At 46.1% G+C, this 18973-nt stretch overlaps 1 protein-coding gene across 18 annotated transcripts in view; it reads left to right on the forward strand.

Annotated features, from left to right (window-relative positions):
- Zfp1 (zinc finger protein 1) overlaps positions 1-12838 on the forward strand; it is a 33282-nt gene extending 20444 nt beyond the window's left edge. For 6 of the 18 annotated variants that reach the window (XM_039098277.2, XM_039098278.2, XM_063278205.1 and 3 more), the window contains 2 exons: positions 8925-9051; positions 11432-12838. In XM_039098277.2, coding sequence (XP_038954205.1) covers positions 8925-9051; positions 11432-12501 — 1197 coding nt within the window. In that variant the 3' untranslated portion in view covers positions 12502-12838. Of the gene's footprint in view, positions 1-4661; positions 4802-8891; positions 9052-11187; positions 11323-11431 lie in introns of those variants that run through there. The other 12 variants (XM_063278200.1, XM_039098273.2, XM_017601443.3 and 9 more) reach the window with 7 other exon arrangements.
- The last annotated feature ends 6135 nt before the right edge of the window (positions 12839-18973 follow it).

The raw sequence follows: 18973 nt of genomic DNA on the forward strand, positions 1-18973 counted from the left end.
ATGAGCACCTTCATGTGGACCATGGTGGGCTTTGCCCTGGCCAGTATCTCGAGTGCTACAAAGGGCAAGACAAGAGGATTGCTGCAGCTTTCTAGAGTCTAACTCCATGGTCAGTGAGAACCCCATCTGTCCTTGACTTTTTGGGGGTCCCTCGTGTTTTCAGGGGCTGATAGAAAAGTTCTTGTGCAATACAGGGCAACTCTCAATCTTGCTATGTGTTTAGACCAGTCATTTGTAACCTTCCTAAAAACATTTATTAATTATGTACAGTGTTCTGCCTGCATATATGCTTGCACACCAGAAGAGGGTGCCAGATCTCTCCTCTATAGATGGTTGTGAGCCACCATGTAGTTGTTGGGAATTGAACTCAGCGCCTCTGGAAGATCAGGGCTCTCAACCTCTGACCCATCTCTCCAGCCCCCTAACACTCCCTTTAATACATACAGTTCCAAATCTTGTGTTGACCCCCAACCATAAAATTATTTTTGTTGTCACTTCATAGCTAATTTTGCTACTGAATGTACGTTATTTAGTGTAAAAATTATGTGACTATCTGTGTAGGCAACCCCGTGAGTCATTTAACCCACCATCTGTTGGGGGTTGTGACATACAGGTTGAGAACCTTCGATTTAGATGATGTCCCTGAGTTTCAGATCTGCCTCTGTCCTGAGGCCTGGGTTTACAGACATGTGTCACTGTCCCTGGTCTATGTTGTTCTGGGATGGAACCTATGTTTTGTACATGCTAGGCAAGCATTCTACCGGCTGAGCTGCATCCCCAGTCCACAGTGTTAGTCAGTTCCAAAAGGACGTCTTAGTTGCCTCCAGGTTTTAACAATTAGTGCACAGTTTTCGTGGAAGCATACGTTTTCAACTCATTAGAATGGGACCACACATGAAAAAATGACTAATTTCGTAAAACTATCGTATTAAACGTCCAAATAGCTATACCACTTTTCATTCCCAGAACCAATCAGAGAGAATGTGCTTCCCTTTCCTCACCAGCATTTGGCATGGCCAGTATTCTGGATTTGTTCATTTTGATGAACACATAGCAGTATCTTGTTATAATATCCAATTCTCTGACTGACACTTTCCCCACCTTTGTGTGTGTGAAGTGACCAGATCTATTGCTTATTTCTTAGTCAGGAGGTTTGTTTTCTTGAGTTTTAAGAATTATTTGTACGTGGTAAATACTTTTTTTGAGACGTTATGTAGCCCAGCTGTCCTGGAGTTCACTATATAGGACAGACTGGCCTCAAACTCAACAGAGGAGATCCTGCCTCTGCCTCTGCTTCCCCTCCCAAGTGCTGGGACTAAAGATGTGTGCCACCATACTTGACTATTTTGTATTTTCTAATCTTAGCCAGGCATGGTGCTCCACTCTCATTTGTCGTTATATCATGCTTACTTTCCAGATGGACATAAATACCAGGTCATACTCATGCCTAACACGATACAACTATCCCTGGTACTGCAAACACACGTGTAACTTTCAGTATAGGTGACAGCATCTCTTGAGGGTCATTATTTTCAAATCTCTGCCTTAGATAATCACTGATAATTGCTGATACATGACATAGTAAAGAAAACCAGGAAAGAAAACAAATACACATTCTTAACAAAATATGACAGAAATACTCCAGTCAATCGAAACCTTGTCTACACCTTGTGTGTGGCCTTGGCCGGTGTTTATCACCACTTTCCTCTACTATTCAGTTGTGTTTCCTCCACCCTCAGCAAGCAGGGTGGCTTTCTCCCTGGAGGAGTGACTCGTACTTCTTTCCTGACGGGAGTGTTCCCTTTGTCATCCTGCCTGGGTTAGGTTGTTGTAGTTTTCCATTGACTTCCATCATAGGACGTGGTACCAACAAGAGATGCCCTAAAGGATCTCCTATACTCCAGACACATTCTTTCTTACCTCCATTGTGGAGGAGCAATCCGATTTCCTCTTGGTAATCTGGATTAGTCACCCCTCCTAACAGTGTTATTTCTTTTATAGTCTGTTGGCTTCAGGCATCAGAAGCCTTAAGGGAGAAGTCTGAGCTTCAGTTGAGTGAGAGATTTGTTGTGTCCCATTGCAAGAGCACGTCCCCTATCTGGAACCAAAACTTCTACACTAGCAGAACCTAAGGTCATAGGAAAGGAAGCAAAAAAATTCCTAGTGGGTCACCAGGGGTGATAGCAAGTGGAATTATTCCATTTTCTACCCCTTGATTCCTGGACCTATGGATCCTGGCTATGGGGAAAAAACATAGCATGTATTGGACCCTGATCCAAAGCATATACTGTTTTCAGGAGAACCCTGCTCCAGCCCTCCATGCTGCTGCCACCTAATTGTCACTATAACTTGTCTTCAAAGGCCATTCCATCTTTCCGTCAGGACAGCACTTCAGGATGGTGGGGAACACGTAAGATCAGGGACCACTGTTGCACTTCTTTGACTATGAAGTGAGCTCCTTAGTCAGAAACAACACTGGGTAGAATACCATGATGGTGGATTAGAACTTCTGTAAGTCCACAGATGGTGGTTTTGGCAGAAGCCTTATGTGCAGGAACGGATAAATCTATAACCAGAATAAATATCTACTCAACAAGGACAAAGTGTTGTCCTTTTCACTGAGTAAGTGGTTTAATGTAGTCTGTCTGTCACCAGGTCACTGGCTGGTCACCCCAGATAATGGTGCCATATCTGGGGCTCAGTGTTGGTCTCTGCTGTTGGCAGATCTGGTCCTAAGCAGCAGCTGTAGCCAGGTCAGCCTTGGTGAGTGGAAGTCCACGTTGTTAAGTATGCACCATAGCCACTTTGTTCCTGTGCCCATTAGGGGAATGACAGATGGCTGGGGAAAGAGGCTGACTACACAGGACAGGTCATCCTACCTGCTTGGTGTTGAATGCCTCTTCTGCTGAAGTCACCTTTGATGGGCGTTTACGTGGAACACAAAATCCTTATATCCTTTGCCTGTATGGAGAGGTCAGTCCACATACTTCTTCCCGGGTGTCTTTCTCACCAATTTTCCAATCATGTTCTTTCCAAGTCCCTGACCATCTAGTCAATCCATTGACTACAGCCCATGAATCAGGGAACAATTGTACATCTGGCCATTTCTCCTTCCAGACAAAATGTATGAGGTTGTATACTGCCTAAAGTTCTACCTACTGTGAAGATTTGCCTTCACTGGTGTCTTTCAGGGTTGTCCCAGAGGGGGTCGTAATGCTGCAGCTGTCCACTTCCGGGTGGAGCCTGCATAGTGTGCAGAACCGTCAGTAAGCCAGGCCCTAGTCTTCTTCAGTCAGCCGATCATAGGGCGCCCCTCATGAGACTGTAGGTGCTTGCCTGGCAGTAGATAGCATTGTAATGACAGTAGAGACCGTGGATAGGCATCTAGACACCTTCATGTACCTACTGTGGCATGGCGGGCAGCAGCTCAGGTTGTATGGTAACTTGGTAGTTCATTGTCAAACAGTTCAGTTTTCACTAAGGCCCAATGGCAGACCAACAGCTGCCTCAAAAGAATAGTTGTCTGCAGATGATGGTAGAGCCTAGCTCCAAAATCTCACAGGTCTCCTCTGTGATCACCTACAGGGACCTGCCAGAGGTGCCAAACAGCCTCCCTGTCTGCCACTGACACCCCAAGAACCATCAGGTCTGCTGGGTCGTGTGGTCCAAGTGGCAGAGCAGCCTGGACCTGCTGAGAGCCCCACAGAGTTAGCAGCTTTTTCAGTCACCTGATATGTGGGTGGGGGTAATGAGCAAGTGAGGAATGTGCTGTCTACAGGATCCAAAAGACCCACTAAAAGTTGTGCTTCTGGGGTTGGGGATTTAGCTCAGTTGGGGGTTAGGGATTTAGCTCAGTGGTAGAGTGCTTGCCTAGCAAGCGCAAGGCCCTGGGTTCGGTCCCAGCTCCGAAAAAAAGAAAAAAAAAAAGTGCTTCTTTCTTGTGGTGGGAGGGGCCACTGCAATAACTTATCCTTCTTAGAACAAATGTCTCTGCCTGTCCCACATCACTACACTCCTAAGAATTTCACTGAGGTAAAAGGCCTTTGAATTCTGGTTGGACTTATGTCCCATCTCTGATGTACATATGTGTTACCAACAAGTCCAAAGTGGTTGCTGCCTTCTGTTCACTCAGTCCAATCAGCATGATGTCACCAATATGGCGCAGCAATATATTTTGTGAAATAGATGATCAAGGTCCGATTGAAAGCTTCAGGCAGGCACAGTGGCACACTCTAACCTCAGTTCATTGGAGGCAGAGGCAGCTGAAGGTGGATCTGAGTTTGAGGCCAGCCTGGTCTCCAGAGCAAGTTTCAGGGCAGCCTGGTCTCCAGAAAGAAACCCGTCTCTTGGGGGCAAGGGGGAGGGAAATCCAGCTGAAAAGAAATTGTTTCTGGTGGTCTTACGGACAAGTACTGAGAAAAAAGGGCATTTACTAGGCCAATAATTATAAACCATGTGCTAGGAGATGTTAATCTGCTCAAGGACACCACATCTGGTGGTGGGAACACCACCCCTGTATCTTTCAAGTCCTTAATGGTGGCACCATTTCTGCAGTTCCTCCAGGGATGTACTACTGCTTTTGATTTACTATTTTCCCTGACAGAAACAACTCTAAAGGCTTCCATTTAGCCTTTCCAACCATAATGGCCCTCACTCCACAGGTCAGGGAACCAGTGTGAGAATTCTGCCAACTTCTAAGTACATGCATCCCGATTACACATTCTGGAACTGGAGAGACCAGAGGATGAGTGTGGGGACCCAGTCGGACTTCAACCAAGCCGCCATGAGTCATCTGGCCTCTGTAAGCTCCTACTTTAATTGGAGGACAATGATGTTTTTGGGGTTTTCAGAATCAGTATCAGTTCAGAATCAGCATCCAACAGACCCAGCTAATCTGACTGCCTCCTTTCCCACTGTACAGTTCCCCTTGTACAGGCCATAGGTCCCTGGGGAAGAACTAGAGAAAGGCTAAGTAACGTTTTTAGGCATTTTATCAAGGTCCTTCCTTCATCCATGGTCTCCTGGGTCTGCAAACTGGCTCAAGTGTGGAAATCAGTTCACAGACCCAGATTCCCCTTGTCCCATGATCCAATGTAGCCTTTGGTTTGTTAAGAGAGTTTTTATCCATTTATACAACTGCTTTAAAAAAAGAAAAAGAAAAGGAAAGCAGTAAGCTTCTTATCCACTTCATGCCTAGAGAAGCGCCATGGTTGATTAGCCAGTACGAAAGGTCTGTATGGGTCACGTCGTTGTAAAATTCACCTTACCTGTGCTGACCACCACAGACCATTATGGACATTGCTTTGTCTGTGCTTCCCATTTAGGTCAGAACACTCACCTTGCCTTTGGTGAGTCAGTACTGCTACCTGGTCCCCGCTACTTGGGGACCTGATTAAACTCAGGCCTGATCAACTGGCATTTAACTCATCTGAGCAGTAACATCCCCAACCCCAGTGGCACAGCCTGGCACAAGGAAAAGGACAGCGAAGCTCGTCAGATGTGCTGGTGCCCCTCACCACTTTGCATCTAACAGGATTAGTGCAGGGCATTAGTGATTAACTGAGTTACCAATAATGCGTTGGTGTCACCCTGAGTAGTAAAAAGCACTTCCCCTTGGAGTCATGTAACAAGACTGCCATGTGAATCCTGTCTGTCCCTTCGTTGTGTTATGTAAGTGGGGTCTGTATGTGCAGTATGTGTCATGTGTGGGAGTGGTGTCTGTCCCTAACAAAGAGCTTTGCTCTGTCTTTATTGAGCAGCACAGAGAGCACCACATGGGAATGGGTTTAACTTTCACAAGGGATTAAGTCCATGATTTCAGCTGGCACAGATAGCACACATTATCTACCAAAAATTATTTAACATTTATGGTTTTTAGGAAGTTGTTTTCAACCTCTGTATTTGCAGCTTTCAGTAAATGGTACACATGCATTACCCTGGGTCAAAGGCATTGAAAATACATAAGATCAGAGCTGTGCTAGCTCAGGCTGTAAAAGTTATTACTTAGTAAACCCAAGGCACCTAAGGTTCTCTTAAAGGCATTAAATCAAGTTTGAGTAACAGTAGTACTGGCAGTCTCAAACTTTAAGTGACCTTAAAAAAGTGACTTTGGCTGTGAAGTCCTGCAAAAGTTCCAGTCTCTCAGAATGTGAGGTATTTCAGAATATTGTCTGTGCACCGCATATGTGCCTGGTGCCCTTGGAGCCCAGAATTGGGTATCTGATCCCCTGGGACTGGGGTTATAGTGGCGAGCTGCCAAGTGAGTTCTGAGAATTAAACCCACATCCTCTGGAAGAGTAGCCAGTGTTTGTAACCACTGAGCCATGTCTGCAGCCCCTGTCAAAGATGTTCTTAGTCCGTACTGTGTTTTGGGGTGTTTTTGTTTTAAGTACTCAGTGGGTTAACTTCGGTTTTGTGTGTGGATTTTTTTTTTTTATTTCTTTTTGTTTTTGGGTTTGTTTTTTTTTGGGGGGGGGAGGGGCGGTTGGTTCTAGTCAGGGTTTCTCTAAGCCCTGGCTGTCATGGAACTCTGTAGACCAGGCTGGCCTGGAACTCAGAGATCCTACCTCTGCCTCCCTAGTGCTGGAATTAAAGGCAGATGCTGCCACCACCACCTGGCTGGGTTTGTTTATTTTTGTTGGGGTGATGGGGATAGATTCCTGCTATGTAGCTGGTGTTGTCATGGAAACTATGTAGTTTAGACCTGCCTTGAAATCATGGCCCTCCTACCCCAGCTTCCCAAGTTCTGGGATTACAAGTGTGCACCACCATAGCAAATAACATCTTTTGACCTTATTAGAGCATAACTCCCTCATTCTGTTCATTCTTAATCTTATGAGAGGCATGGTGTCCACACCCCTAACCCAGCAGCACTCAGGAGGCAGGCGGGGGTAGCCCTCTGTAAATTGAGCTCCAGCTAGTGCTACGTAACAAGACAGTCTCAAGCCCCTTTTCTTTCGTGTGTGCTATAGCATCTGTATTTCGGTCTTCAGAAGTTGTTTCTCTCTTCCATGGGAAGTTCCAGGGATTGAACTCAGGTCATCAGCACAGATGACCAGTTTACCACCGCATCACACTGCCTGCTCTTTCCTTATTCCTGTGTAGTAACAGTGCACACAGTAAAGTACCGTGGAGGGATATAGCTCTGCTAATAGTGCGTCTGCCGTGCATCCTTGAGCTTCATCCCTAGGACCCCTCCCCACCCCAGAAAAGAAACAGCGTGTAGTGTGAGCGCTCTGTGCACATCTGGGTCAAGAAGTGAGCTACTGGGCTGGAGAGATGGCTCAGCAGTTAAAAGCATTGACTGCTCCTCCAGAGGTCCTGAGTTCAATTCCCAGCAACCACATGGTGGCTCACAACCATCGGTAATTGGGTCCGATGCCCTCTTCTGGTGTCTGAAGACAAGCCCAGTGTCTCACATACATGTGATGCCTTCTCAGTTGAGCCCCTCTTGTGGAGTTGGTTGTGTTTTGGTTTCTTGTTACATTTTAAAAATTATGTGTGCATGGGTGGGGGTTGGGAGACGTGTGCCACAGTGTACATGTGGAGGTCGGAGGACAACGTGCAAGGTTAGTTTTCTCCCCCACATGGTGAAGAACTCACGTCTTCAGACTTGACAGGAAGTACCCAGGTCTCATTCGCTCTGTGTATTCAGGTTACATTAGCTGGTAGAAGCATAAGGGACAGTCTTACTGGCAAACAGCAATGTGGTACTCCTTAGCAATACCTAAGCCGTGGCTCAGAGTCTAGTTGTAGCTTTACCCAAAGCTCACAGAACCCTCATTTGGAGAAGTCATTGGCAAGGTCATGAGCAGCATAGGAAACACAGGGCTCAGTGCCACGGGTGTGTCGGGCTGGGTCCAAGTGTGCAGCCAGTGTTCAGTGTTTGACAGGACTGTGATTGATGGGGTGGATGCTCGGTATTTTCTGCTTCTGGCTTCACCGCTTGAGTGCCAGTTCTTAGGAGTTGGTTAAAAGCAGGCAGATCTGTTAGAATGGATGGAGTGAGTGTCCTCACCTGATCCAAGAGAGCTTGGTGTGGAGGCGGGAGAGAAACGTCCTTAGCACACGTCCAGGACAGGGCAGAGCAAGTGTGTGTGAGAACCTGCACATAGGCTTAGTTAAAATCTGACGCGGTGGCAGCAAGGATCTTAGTGGTAGGCCTCAGATGCCTTAGAGAGACTGCTGCTCGGCAGACTTCCTCGGCTCTCGTCTTTTCAATTCCTGTTTTATCACTGCTTTCCTTTTCCTCTGAGACTGCATCCCTTTATGGCAATGGTTCTCAGCCTGTGGGTCTCAACCCCTTTGTGGGTCATAGATCAGGTATTAGCTACAGTTCATAATAGTAGCAAAATTACAGTTATGAAGTAGCAACAAAATAACTATAGTTTGGGGTCTCCACAACAGGAGGAACTGCATTAAAGGTCACAGCATTAGGAAGGTTGAAAACCTTCTACTGTTCCAAAGCTATGCAGTCCTTGGCTGTCCTGCAAAACTGTGGACCAGGATGACCTCTAACTCAGAGATCCACCTGCCTCTGCCTTTCGAGTGCTGGGATTAAGGACGTGTTCCAGGCTTCAGTGCGTTCTCAGTGAAGTTCTTGAGAAAGGTCTTCAGTTTCCTTTGTCATTTGACGTCGGCCTCTGCCATGTGGATTTGTCTTTCTAGCTTTTATTTTTGAGCCCTGACTAGACTGGTTTGTTATGTAGACCAGGCTGGCCTCAAACTCAGATCCGCCTGCCTCTATCTCCCGAGTGCTGGGGTTCAAGGTATGCACCACACCTGACTGAATAACTCCTCACTGCTGAGAGCTGTGACAAACACAGACAGCAGCACCGTGGGGCTGTGAATGCAGCCAAAGTAACTTCCTGCTTCCTTTCTCTTTCCCAAAGCTAATCACTTTAGAAGGAACTGTGTCATTTCAGGGGTCCGTTTCATTCACTGATGTGACTGTGGACTTCTCCCAAGAGGAGTGGGAGCAGCTGGACCCCTCCCAGAGGATTCTCTACATGGATGTGATGTTGGAGAACTACAGCAACTTACTTTCAGTGGGTAAGGGCGGCTTTGGGAAATGGCTCTTTAAGCTGGAATGGTAGGACCTGTGGACAGTGTGGACAGTGTGGTCAGCGTGGTCAGTTCAGGATTGTTTAGGGAACTCCAAGGAGGAAAGTGAAAAGCTGGTAGATGTGATATCTGAGGTTTTGAGTACATTTGAGGTGTATGGTTTGTTTATCTTTAAGACAGGGTCTCACATGTGTGGCCCTAGTTGGTCTTGAACTCAGATCATTGGCCCCTAACCCTCTTGCCCCAGTGCTGGACAAAAGATGCATACTGTGAAAGGTTTTCTCTATCCCAGCCTGGCCTTGAACCCAGTATGTAAGTCAAGTATAGTTTCCGATTCTCTAAGTACTGCAATCACGGCCCGCACTACTATTCCTGGTTACATGGTGCCGGGATGGAGCCCAGGGCATTTTTAGGTATGGTAGGTAAGCACTGTGTAACAGAGCTACATTTCCAGCCTCCTTTAAAACTAATTTTCAATTCCAAAAACCTTTAGGATGACTAAGAACTCAGGGTGACCTGTACTTCTTTTTTTTTTTTTTTTTTTTTTTTTTCTTTTTTTCGGAGCTGGGGACCGAACCCAGGGCCTTGCGCTTCCTAGGCAAGCGCTCTACCACTGAGCTAAATCCCCAACCCCATGACCTGTACTTCTGATCCCTTGGACTTGTGTTTGGTTCCCATTTTCCATGTTGGAGGGCTCAGAGCCACCTGAACCATCAGCTCCAGGGGTTCTGAAATCTCTGACTCTGGTGGTACCTGTACTTACAGACATTAAAAAACAAACAAACAACAGCAACAACAACAACAAAAACCCTAGGGTTCATGTTGGTGGTGGGGGAGAACTGCAGGTGCTTCTCTCTGACTTCCTCACATGACAGGGCGTGCATGTGCACTCACACATAAGTAAAGAGTATAAGTTGCGTGTAGTGTTGTACACTCTAATCCCAGCACTGAGGCGGTAGAGGCAGGTAGATCTCTGTGAGTTCAAGGCCAGCTCAGTCTACATGGAGCGTTCCAGAACTGCCAAGGCTATCTCTAAAAAAGGGTGGTAGTGGGCTGCAGCTATAAGTCAGTGGTTAAGACTGCTGGCTATTCTTCCAGAGAACATGAGAATGATTCCTAGCATTTACACGAGGCTAACACTCTTCTGGAACTGCAGTTCCAGAAGATCTGGTGCCCTCTTCTGGTCTCTGTGGGCTCTGCACACAGACTCAGACTTAGCAAACAGATAAAACACCATACATGGGCTGGAGAGATGGCTCAGCGGTGGACTGACTGCTCTTCCAGAGGACCCGAGTTCAATTCCCAGTAACCACATGGTGGCTCACAACCATCTGTAAAGAGATCTGATGACCTCTTCTGGTGTGTCTGAAGACAGCTAGTGTGTACTCAAATAAATAAAAATAATAAAAAAAATATTAAAAAAAAAAACCATACATACACATAAGAGTAAATCAATCTTTTAAAAATTATTTTATGTATGGGTGTTTTGCCTGCCCATTCGTCTGTGTGCCGTGTGTGTACCTGGATACCGTCAGAAGCTAGAAGAGAGTGTTGGAATCCTCAGGAACTGGAGTGACAGGTGGTTTTAAGCCACCATGTAGGTGTGGGGATTGATCCCAGATCCTCTGAAGAACAGGCAGTTCTCTGAAGGTCTGAACTAGCTCTCCAGTTCTGTAATTTTTTGAAGTAAGTTATGTTCAGGGCTGGGGAGAGTATACAGGTGCCCACTGCAGCGTCCCAGGAATTCCACCTTTGGAAGGCCAGTAAGACCAAGCACATCAGTGAGCTCTGGGTTTGACTGAGAGACCCTGCCTCCTTGAGTAAGGCAGAAGAGCAGTAAAGAATGGTTGCTGGTGTGAGCCAGGAGCCTCCACCTGTATGTGTACCCACACCCACATACACGCAAACATGCGCACATACATACATCACACGTACGTGAACGTGAGAAAAGGAAAAGTTTCGAGTTATTTGGGGGCTGGTGAGGTAGCACGGTGGATAAAAGGCCTTTGCCATACAACCTTCATGACGAGTTGATGCTCAGAACCCATGGAAAAGTCAGAGACCTGACTCTGTGGGGTCCTCTAATATCTACTCCCTCCCCATATGCTCTCTTTTTGGAAACAGGGACTGGCCAGGACTCACCGAGCAGACCATGCTAGCCTCAGACTCGTAGAGATCCACCTGCCTGGATGAACACTGTGCTGGGATAAAAGGTGTGGGCCACTGTGCCTGCCCATTATTGTCATCAGTTGTTTTGATGTAAGAGGTGTAATTCAGTCGGTAGTCAGCTCTGTGGTGGGCGCACTTGTGGGGATTCCCACTCTAACAAAGAGAGAGATCAAGAGTCTTTCATTGTGCTTTGTCCTAGAAGTGTGGAAGGCTGATGACCAGGTGGAAAAGGACCCCAGAGAACCGGATAAGCAGGCACCATCACTTACAACCCCCAAGAACCAACCACCAACTGAAGAAAGAGGCAGTCTCTTTGGAAAGAGATTGAATCTGAACACAGACTTGGTTTCGTTACGACAAGTTCCCTATAAGTACTATTTATATGGGAAAACCTTGATGTACAATTCAGACCTGCTCAGCAGTAGGAGCTGTGTAGTAGAGAAAGGAGACGAGTGTGGTGGACTTGGGGAACCACTTCTGTACCTGAAACAAGAGAAGCCCCATGCTGGGCTTCAGTACTCAGAATATAACGGAAATGGAAGGTCTCTCAGCCATACGGACGCCATCTTTAAACATCAGAAAATTAAGAGCTTGGTTCAGCCTTTTGTCTGTAATTACTGTGACAAGGCCTTCTCCTTCAAGTCCCTGCTTGTAAGTCACAAGAGGATCCACACGGGAGAAAAGCCCTACGAGTGCAATGTATGCCAAAAAACCTTCTCCCATAAGGCAAACCTCATCAAGCACCAGAGGATTCACACTGGAGAGAAACCCTTTGAGTGTCCCGAGTGCGGGAAAGCATTTACCCACCAGTCAAACCTCATCGTGCACCAGAGAGCACACATGGCGAAGAAGCCCTATGGATGCAATGAATGTGGAAAGACATTTGCTCAGAAGTTTGAGCTCACCACACACCAGAGAATTCACACAGGAGAGCGGCCCTATGAGTGTAACGAATGCGCAAAAACCTTCTTTAAGAAATCAAACCTCATCATACATCAGAAAATTCACACAGGGGAGAAACGCTACGAGTGCAGTGAGTGTGGGAAGTCGTTCATCCAGAACTCCCAGCTCATCATCCACAGGAGAACGCACACTGGGGAGAAGCCCTATGAGTGCACGGAGTGTGGCAAGACGTTCAGCCAGAGGTCAACGCTCAGGCTACACCTGAGAATCCATACGGGAGAGAAACCCTACGAGTGTGCAGAGTGTGGGAAAGCCTTCAGCAGGAAGTCTCGCCTCAGCGTCCACCAGAGGGTTCACATGGGATAGTCCTGAGGTCACAGGCAAACTGCTGCAGAAAACCATCAAGCCAGAATTCTGGTGAGGGGGAAGCCCTCATGAAGATACTGAAGGAACTTGGGAAATTCTATTTAGATGTAATCGAACTCAAAAACTGTAGAAAGGGTACCTAAGAATATTATACTAAGGCCTGGAGAGATGGCTCAGTGGTTAAGAGCTCTGGCTGCTCTTCCAGAGGCCCTGAGTTCAAATCCCAATAACCACATGGTGGCTCACAACGAACTGTAATGGGATCCGATGCCTTCTTCTGGTGTGTCTGAAGAGAGAGACTCATATACATAAAATAAATAATTCTTTTTACAAAATATATATTATACTGGAAGTTATAATATCCAGCTATAATATCCTGGAGTGCACATCCAGGGGTTGGGGATTTAGCTCAGTGGTAGAGCGCTTACCTAGCAAGCGCAAGGCCCTGGGTTCGGTCCCCAGCTCCAAAAAATAGAGAAGAAAAAAAAAAAAAAGAGTGTGTATTTCAGTACATACATATCCAGGTCCAATTGTAAATAGATACACCCAGCTCCGTGTCCATGAGCTTTTGGCATTTTGTGCTTCTGAGGATCAAGTCTAGGGTCTTACTGTGCTAGGCAAGACTCTTTTTAAACCACTGATCTATATCTGCTATCCACAGTGAACTTTTTAAAATCTTGAATGATGTGAATATTCTGAGAGGAAATGTAAACCATATACAGACAGTACCTCAGACATTTATATGTAAGGCTAGACCACAAAACACAAATGGTTTTAAATCTGCTTATGTAAGCTCAGTAGCTACAGGAAATTTGAAATTCTCACCTTCGATAATTGCATCTCTCCAGCCCCCTGGATTTTTACCTTTAAAGATAGTTGATTCTGACTTTTAAACTTAAGAAACAGGGGTTGGGGATTTAGCTCAGTGGTAGAGCGCTTGCCTAGGAAGCGCAAGGCCCTGGGTTCGGTCCCCAGCTCAGAAAAAAAGAACCAAAAAAAAAAAAAAACTTAAGAAACAGTACCTTTCCCATCTAGCATGCATCCAAAGGAAAAATGTGATGGATGTTAAAGTAGCACGTAGCCCGTTTCCCTCTACAGCTGCCTCATACAGGTTGGTGTGACCATGGTTATTGAGCTACCTGGTCACTAAAGAAAAGGCAATGTTGCTTCTGGGTCTGGAGACTTTCTAAAGCATTATTTATATAAATATGCAAAGGTCTGAGGTAATTCAGATCTAGAGGGAAAGGAAGTCGGTGTACACTACAGAATAGAGCTGAGGTCTGACTCGGTGTGCACTGCAGAATAGAGCTGTGCTCTGACTCGGTGAGCACTGCAGAATAGAGCTGTGCTGTGCAGGGTTGGTCTCTCATGCTCCTGTTCTTTCTCCTATAGGCGTTTACATACACATGCATGTCTATTTCCAAAAAATCTGTTCCCCAGAAAACTATTTTTGTATGTTTCTGTCTTCCTCTTTTTTAAAAAATATTTATTTATTATGTATACATCATACAGCTTTCTGCCTGCATGTATGCAACTACAGGCCAGAAGAGGGCACCAGACCTGATTATAGGTGGTTGTGAGCCACCATGTGGTTGCTGGGAATTGAACTCAGGACCTCTGGAAGAACAGACAGTGCTCTTAACCTCTGAGCCATCTCTCCAGCCCCCTGTCTTCCTCTTAATACTTTATGAATTGTCCTTCAAAAAAAAAATGGTTAAGGTGCCTATGTAACTCACAAATGTTACAGTTCACAAACTTTAAAGAAAACCCTGTTTTGTTGCTTTTTATAGTTTCCATGTGCTTAATCCATTTTAGAAATTGTTTCTGCTTCCTCTTCATATAGCACTGCCTCAGTATTAGCTGTCACCTTGCCTTTTGGTGTTCACAAGATTTGAGGCTCACAGTTCATGGCTGCCATGAGAGGAGGGAGCGGGCAGCAGGTGGCTTTCCCAATGGAGCAGTAGCTTAGAGCTCACATCTTGAGACACAGCACAGGAGAACAAGCTAACTCTAAGTGTGGTGTGGGCTTTTGGAAGTTCAAAGCGCACTTCCAGTGACACACCTCATCCTTACCAAACAGTTTCACCAACTGGAGAGCAAGCATTCAAACACATGAACCTATAAGGACCATTCCTCATCCAAACCACCACAGTCCATTAGACTTCAGTGGTCTCCATATGATGGTGCACGCCTTCAATCCCAACACCTGGGAGGCAGAGACAGGCAGATCGAAGTTTGAGACCAGTCGGGTCTACATAGTAAGACCCTATTTTCCCATAATTGAAAGATGGTAATTTGAAGCTTTGTTTCATATCATGAAGTTGAGCTTTTTTATTATGCATTAGAATTATAAATGGAATCCACACTGGATTTAATTTTAATATTTTATATGAATGGGTATTTTGCCTGCATCTTTGTCTGTGGACCATGTGCATGCAGTGCCTACAGAGGCCAGAAGAGGGCATTGGATCCCCTGAAAGTGGAATTAGAGACAGTTGTGAGCCAACCTGTTGGTACTGGGAACTGAACCCTGGGTCCTCTGGAAGAGCAGCCAGTGCTCTTAACTACTGAGCCCTTTCTCCAGCCCCTGGATTTTTACCTTTAAAGATAGTTGATTCTGACTTTTAAACTTAAGAAAAGAAATACACACTCACACTTTCTACATACCAGAAATTCATTCCTAGCAATCCAGAAATTAAAAAACAATAACAACAAACAAACAGGGCTGGAGAGATGGCTCAGTGGTTAAGAGCACTGACTGCTCTTCCAGAGGTCCTGAGTTCAATTCCCAGCAACCACATGGTGGCTCACAACCATCTGTAATGAGACCTGATGCCCTCTTCCGGTGTGTCTGAAGAGAGCGACAGTGGACTTATATATATAAATAAATAAATCTTTAAAACAGACAGACAGACAGACAGACAGACAGACAGACAGACAGTGCCAGTACTAAGATTTTGTGTTAACCCAATTATAACACAGTTTAGGTTTAGAAAGATTTACCATTTAAAAGTGAGTGACTAGTCTAGGTACGTACGGTGGACGGCATACTCCCTAAGCTACAGCACTCAGGAGGCAGAGGCAGACAGAGCCGAGTTTGAGGCCAACCTGGTCTTAGAAAGAGCTCCAGTACAGCAGAGCTGTTACACATGAAAACCATATCTTGAGGGGGGAAAGCGACTAACAGTAAAATGAGCTATGGCTGAATGCAATTTCCCTGAACAGCGAGTAGGAGGGAACTCCCAGATCAGATGAGAAAATGAGCTATGACATGCATGGATCTGAAGTTATAGGAAAGAGCCCAGCTTTTTATGTGCATGCTGGCCACCAAGCTCGCCCCTTCTGCTTTCAAGGCTAGCCCCTCACAAAGCCGTACCCTAGTCCCAGCAGGTTTTCTGACATCCTTTATATCTGTCTTGACCCTTGAACCCTGCACCTTGGACTCGTCAATCCTGGCACATTTGGTGGCCCAGACAGAATACAGTGCAACCATGCAAAATCTTTCACTCAGGCTGCTGTGACCACTCGAGCCAGGCCTTGTCTGCATATAGGTAGGTGTTCAGCTCTCATTTAACCAACAGCAGGTCCAGATCTGCATTCTCTACCTCACATCCCGTGTCTACCATCCTCCCCTGACTGTCATAGGGGACTGGATCTGTCCCTGTAGCTGTGTCTGTCCACATGTGTTGAAAGACCCCCAGAGCAGGGAGACAGACCCTCACTCAAGTCTCGGGATGACATGACCCCCCAAGAACTCACACAAGACCATCTTTGCTGTAATCACATGAGGTTTATCGATAGGAACCAGTGCACTGGGGTCGAGACTCGTATCCCATGCAGGGGCAGTGGAGTTCGACCCCTAGTAGCTAAGACAAGGGGAATTTAAAGGAAGAAACCGCAACCCAAGGGGGTAGGGAGGGTGTCATTGGAAAATGTCGAGAATACCAGTGAAAAATCACAAGGAGGAGCTTCCCGTTTCTCAAGATTGTTTAACTTTATGGTCCGTCAGTTCCTGGGAGTAGCTGCTTCCTGCTTCTCAAGATTGTTCTATAAGATTCTAATCTAACTTAATGATCAGCTAGTTCCTGGGAGAAAGCTGTTGTACCGGCCAATGTAATTACCTATTCTTCCTGGAATATACAATTCTGGGGCCTAACCTGTTCTGCTCTAAACTTTGTGTCTAGGGGGGCAACTGTAAAACTTTTACCTTTCAGTGTTCCTTGCAAATGGCTTTTCTCTATATTGATGGACATCACGGAAAGCATCACATGGGAAGGAATGAGGGGTACTTCACGGAAAACCTTAACCTTTAACAGTTTTACAGGTTTTTATCAAGTCACTGACTCCAACTAATCCAGACATCTTTGTTTATAAAGCGGTCGCTGTATGTGTGATGTTTATGGTGGTTGTCCGCTCTGCAGGATTGCTTTCAACCTCCATTTTGTTGCTTTTGGCAAATCATTACTAGGGCCCTGAGTCACTAGCATGTAATACATCATTTAAGATTACAGACTGTAGGGGCTGGGGATTTAGCTCAGTGGTAGAGCGCTTACCTAGGAAGCGCAAGGCCCTGGGTTCGATCCCCAGCTCCGAAAAAAAGAACCAAAAAAAAAAAAAAAAAAGATTACAGACTGTAAAGGGGAGGTAAGCCAGAGTCCAAAGCCAGTCAAGTTGGACTGTTACATTGTTCTCTCAGAGGCACATCAAACAGGCTGAGTATACAGTAGGATGCCAGTCCTAATTCTTTTTTTTTTTTTACAATTTTTTTTCTTTTCTTTTTTTTTTCGGAGCTGGGGACCGAACCCAGGGCCTTGCGCTTGTGAGGCAAACGCTCTACCACTGAGCTAAATCCCCAACCCCGCCAGTCCTAATTCTTAAGTTACCTCAAAGTCCAGAAAAGGTACTGGTCTCTTAAGAGTATAAGTTATTTTTATTATAATCCATTGCCACCGGAAGTCTCTTATGCAGTGAGTCTAGACCATTGTTCACCAGGTACGATCTGAGGTGTTCCTTCAGAACCTTGTGGAAAGCCTTACTTCCCCTTTATGCGTTGATGACACTTAAGAGAATAACCTGTTGTATTCTGTAAGGCTGAGGCTGAGGATGACTCTTCTGGAAGCCTCTCATGCTTAAAAGAGTGCAACTTGCCTGAAAGCAGCCCCTGAGGCAAAGCTGCATTCCTGGTTGGGATTCTCTTCCCTCCTTCAAACCCCCCTCTCTTTTTCCCCACCCAACCTTTTCAACTGTCCTTCAGAGCAGGAGGATACAGCGCCAGTGTCTATAAAGATGTTCGTGCATATTCTTACCTAGCCAGTCTTCCTGTTCTAAGAGGAAGGCTTCTAGAAAAAGGCTGTTCTAGAAAAAGGCTTCCCCACAGGTTGGGGATTTGGCTCAGTGTTAGGCCTGAGTTCTGTCCTCAGCTAGGGGTGGAGTGGGGGTGGGGTGTGGAGAAAACAGTAACAAAAAGACTAGAGGTGGTGGCACGGCCTCAGCATTCGGGGAGGTAGAGGCAGGCAGATCTCTGAGGTCTCAGAGCAAGTTCCAGGACAGCTAGGGCTACACAAAACCCCATCTTAAGAAAGAAGGAAGGAGGGGTTGGGGATTTAGCTCAGTGGTAGAGCACTTGCCTAGCGAGCGCAAGGCCCTGGGTTCGGTCCCCAACTCCGAAAAAAAGAACCAAAAAAAAAAAAAAAAAAGAAAGAAAGAAGGAAGGAAAGAGGGGGCTGGAGAAATGGCTCAGAGGTTAAGAGCACTGTCTGCCCTTCCAGAGGTCCCGAGTTCAATTCCCAGCAACCACATGGTGGCTCACAACCATCTGTAATGGGATCTGATGCTCTTTTCTGGTGTGTCTGAAGACAGCGACAGTGTAGTCATACAAATAAACAGAACTGGCCTCAGTTTGACCCCTAGATTCTAAAAAGGGATGGGGCACTTATTGTCCCTTATAACAAAGTTAAGGAAAATAAAAATCTCTTGGATCAAGAATGCTGCCACCTCCTGGCACACCACTGTATCACTGATTCAACAATGAGACTTGTCCTTAGGAAATGACTCAGACCTCTTAGCCCAGGACTGTAGGTAGTGGCTTAGGCCTTTCAAGACTGCTGTGGGAAGGATGTCACATGCCTGACTCGATTTCCCCACTGACTAGCCTCCCAGTACTGACTGTGTGTGGCTGCAGCAATTGACTGTGTCAGGCGCTACCCAGGAAATCCCAGTGCGCTCTCTAGCAATCACCCAGTCCTGTCTAAAAGGACTAAGTCAGTCTTTCAACCAGGAGTGCCCCAAACCCCTGGGCTACAATCCTCCCCTGGGGCCATGTCCAGTCTACAAAGTAGAGGCACACCGAAGGCAAGAATGTCCCTCTCACTGTGAGAGCAGGCCAGCTCCACCCAAGAATGTCCCATTCACCCCACCCTTGTTCTTCACCTGTAAAGGGCAGGATGAGGAAAGAGGTGCAGTGTCTGAAGAC

This window comes from Rattus norvegicus, chromosome 19 (genome assembly GCF_036323735.1).
Source record: "Rattus norvegicus strain BN/NHsdMcwi chromosome 19, GRCr8, whole genome shotgun sequence".
In the NCBI taxonomy this organism is placed as follows: Eukaryota; Metazoa; Chordata; class Mammalia; order Rodentia; family Muridae; genus Rattus; species Rattus norvegicus.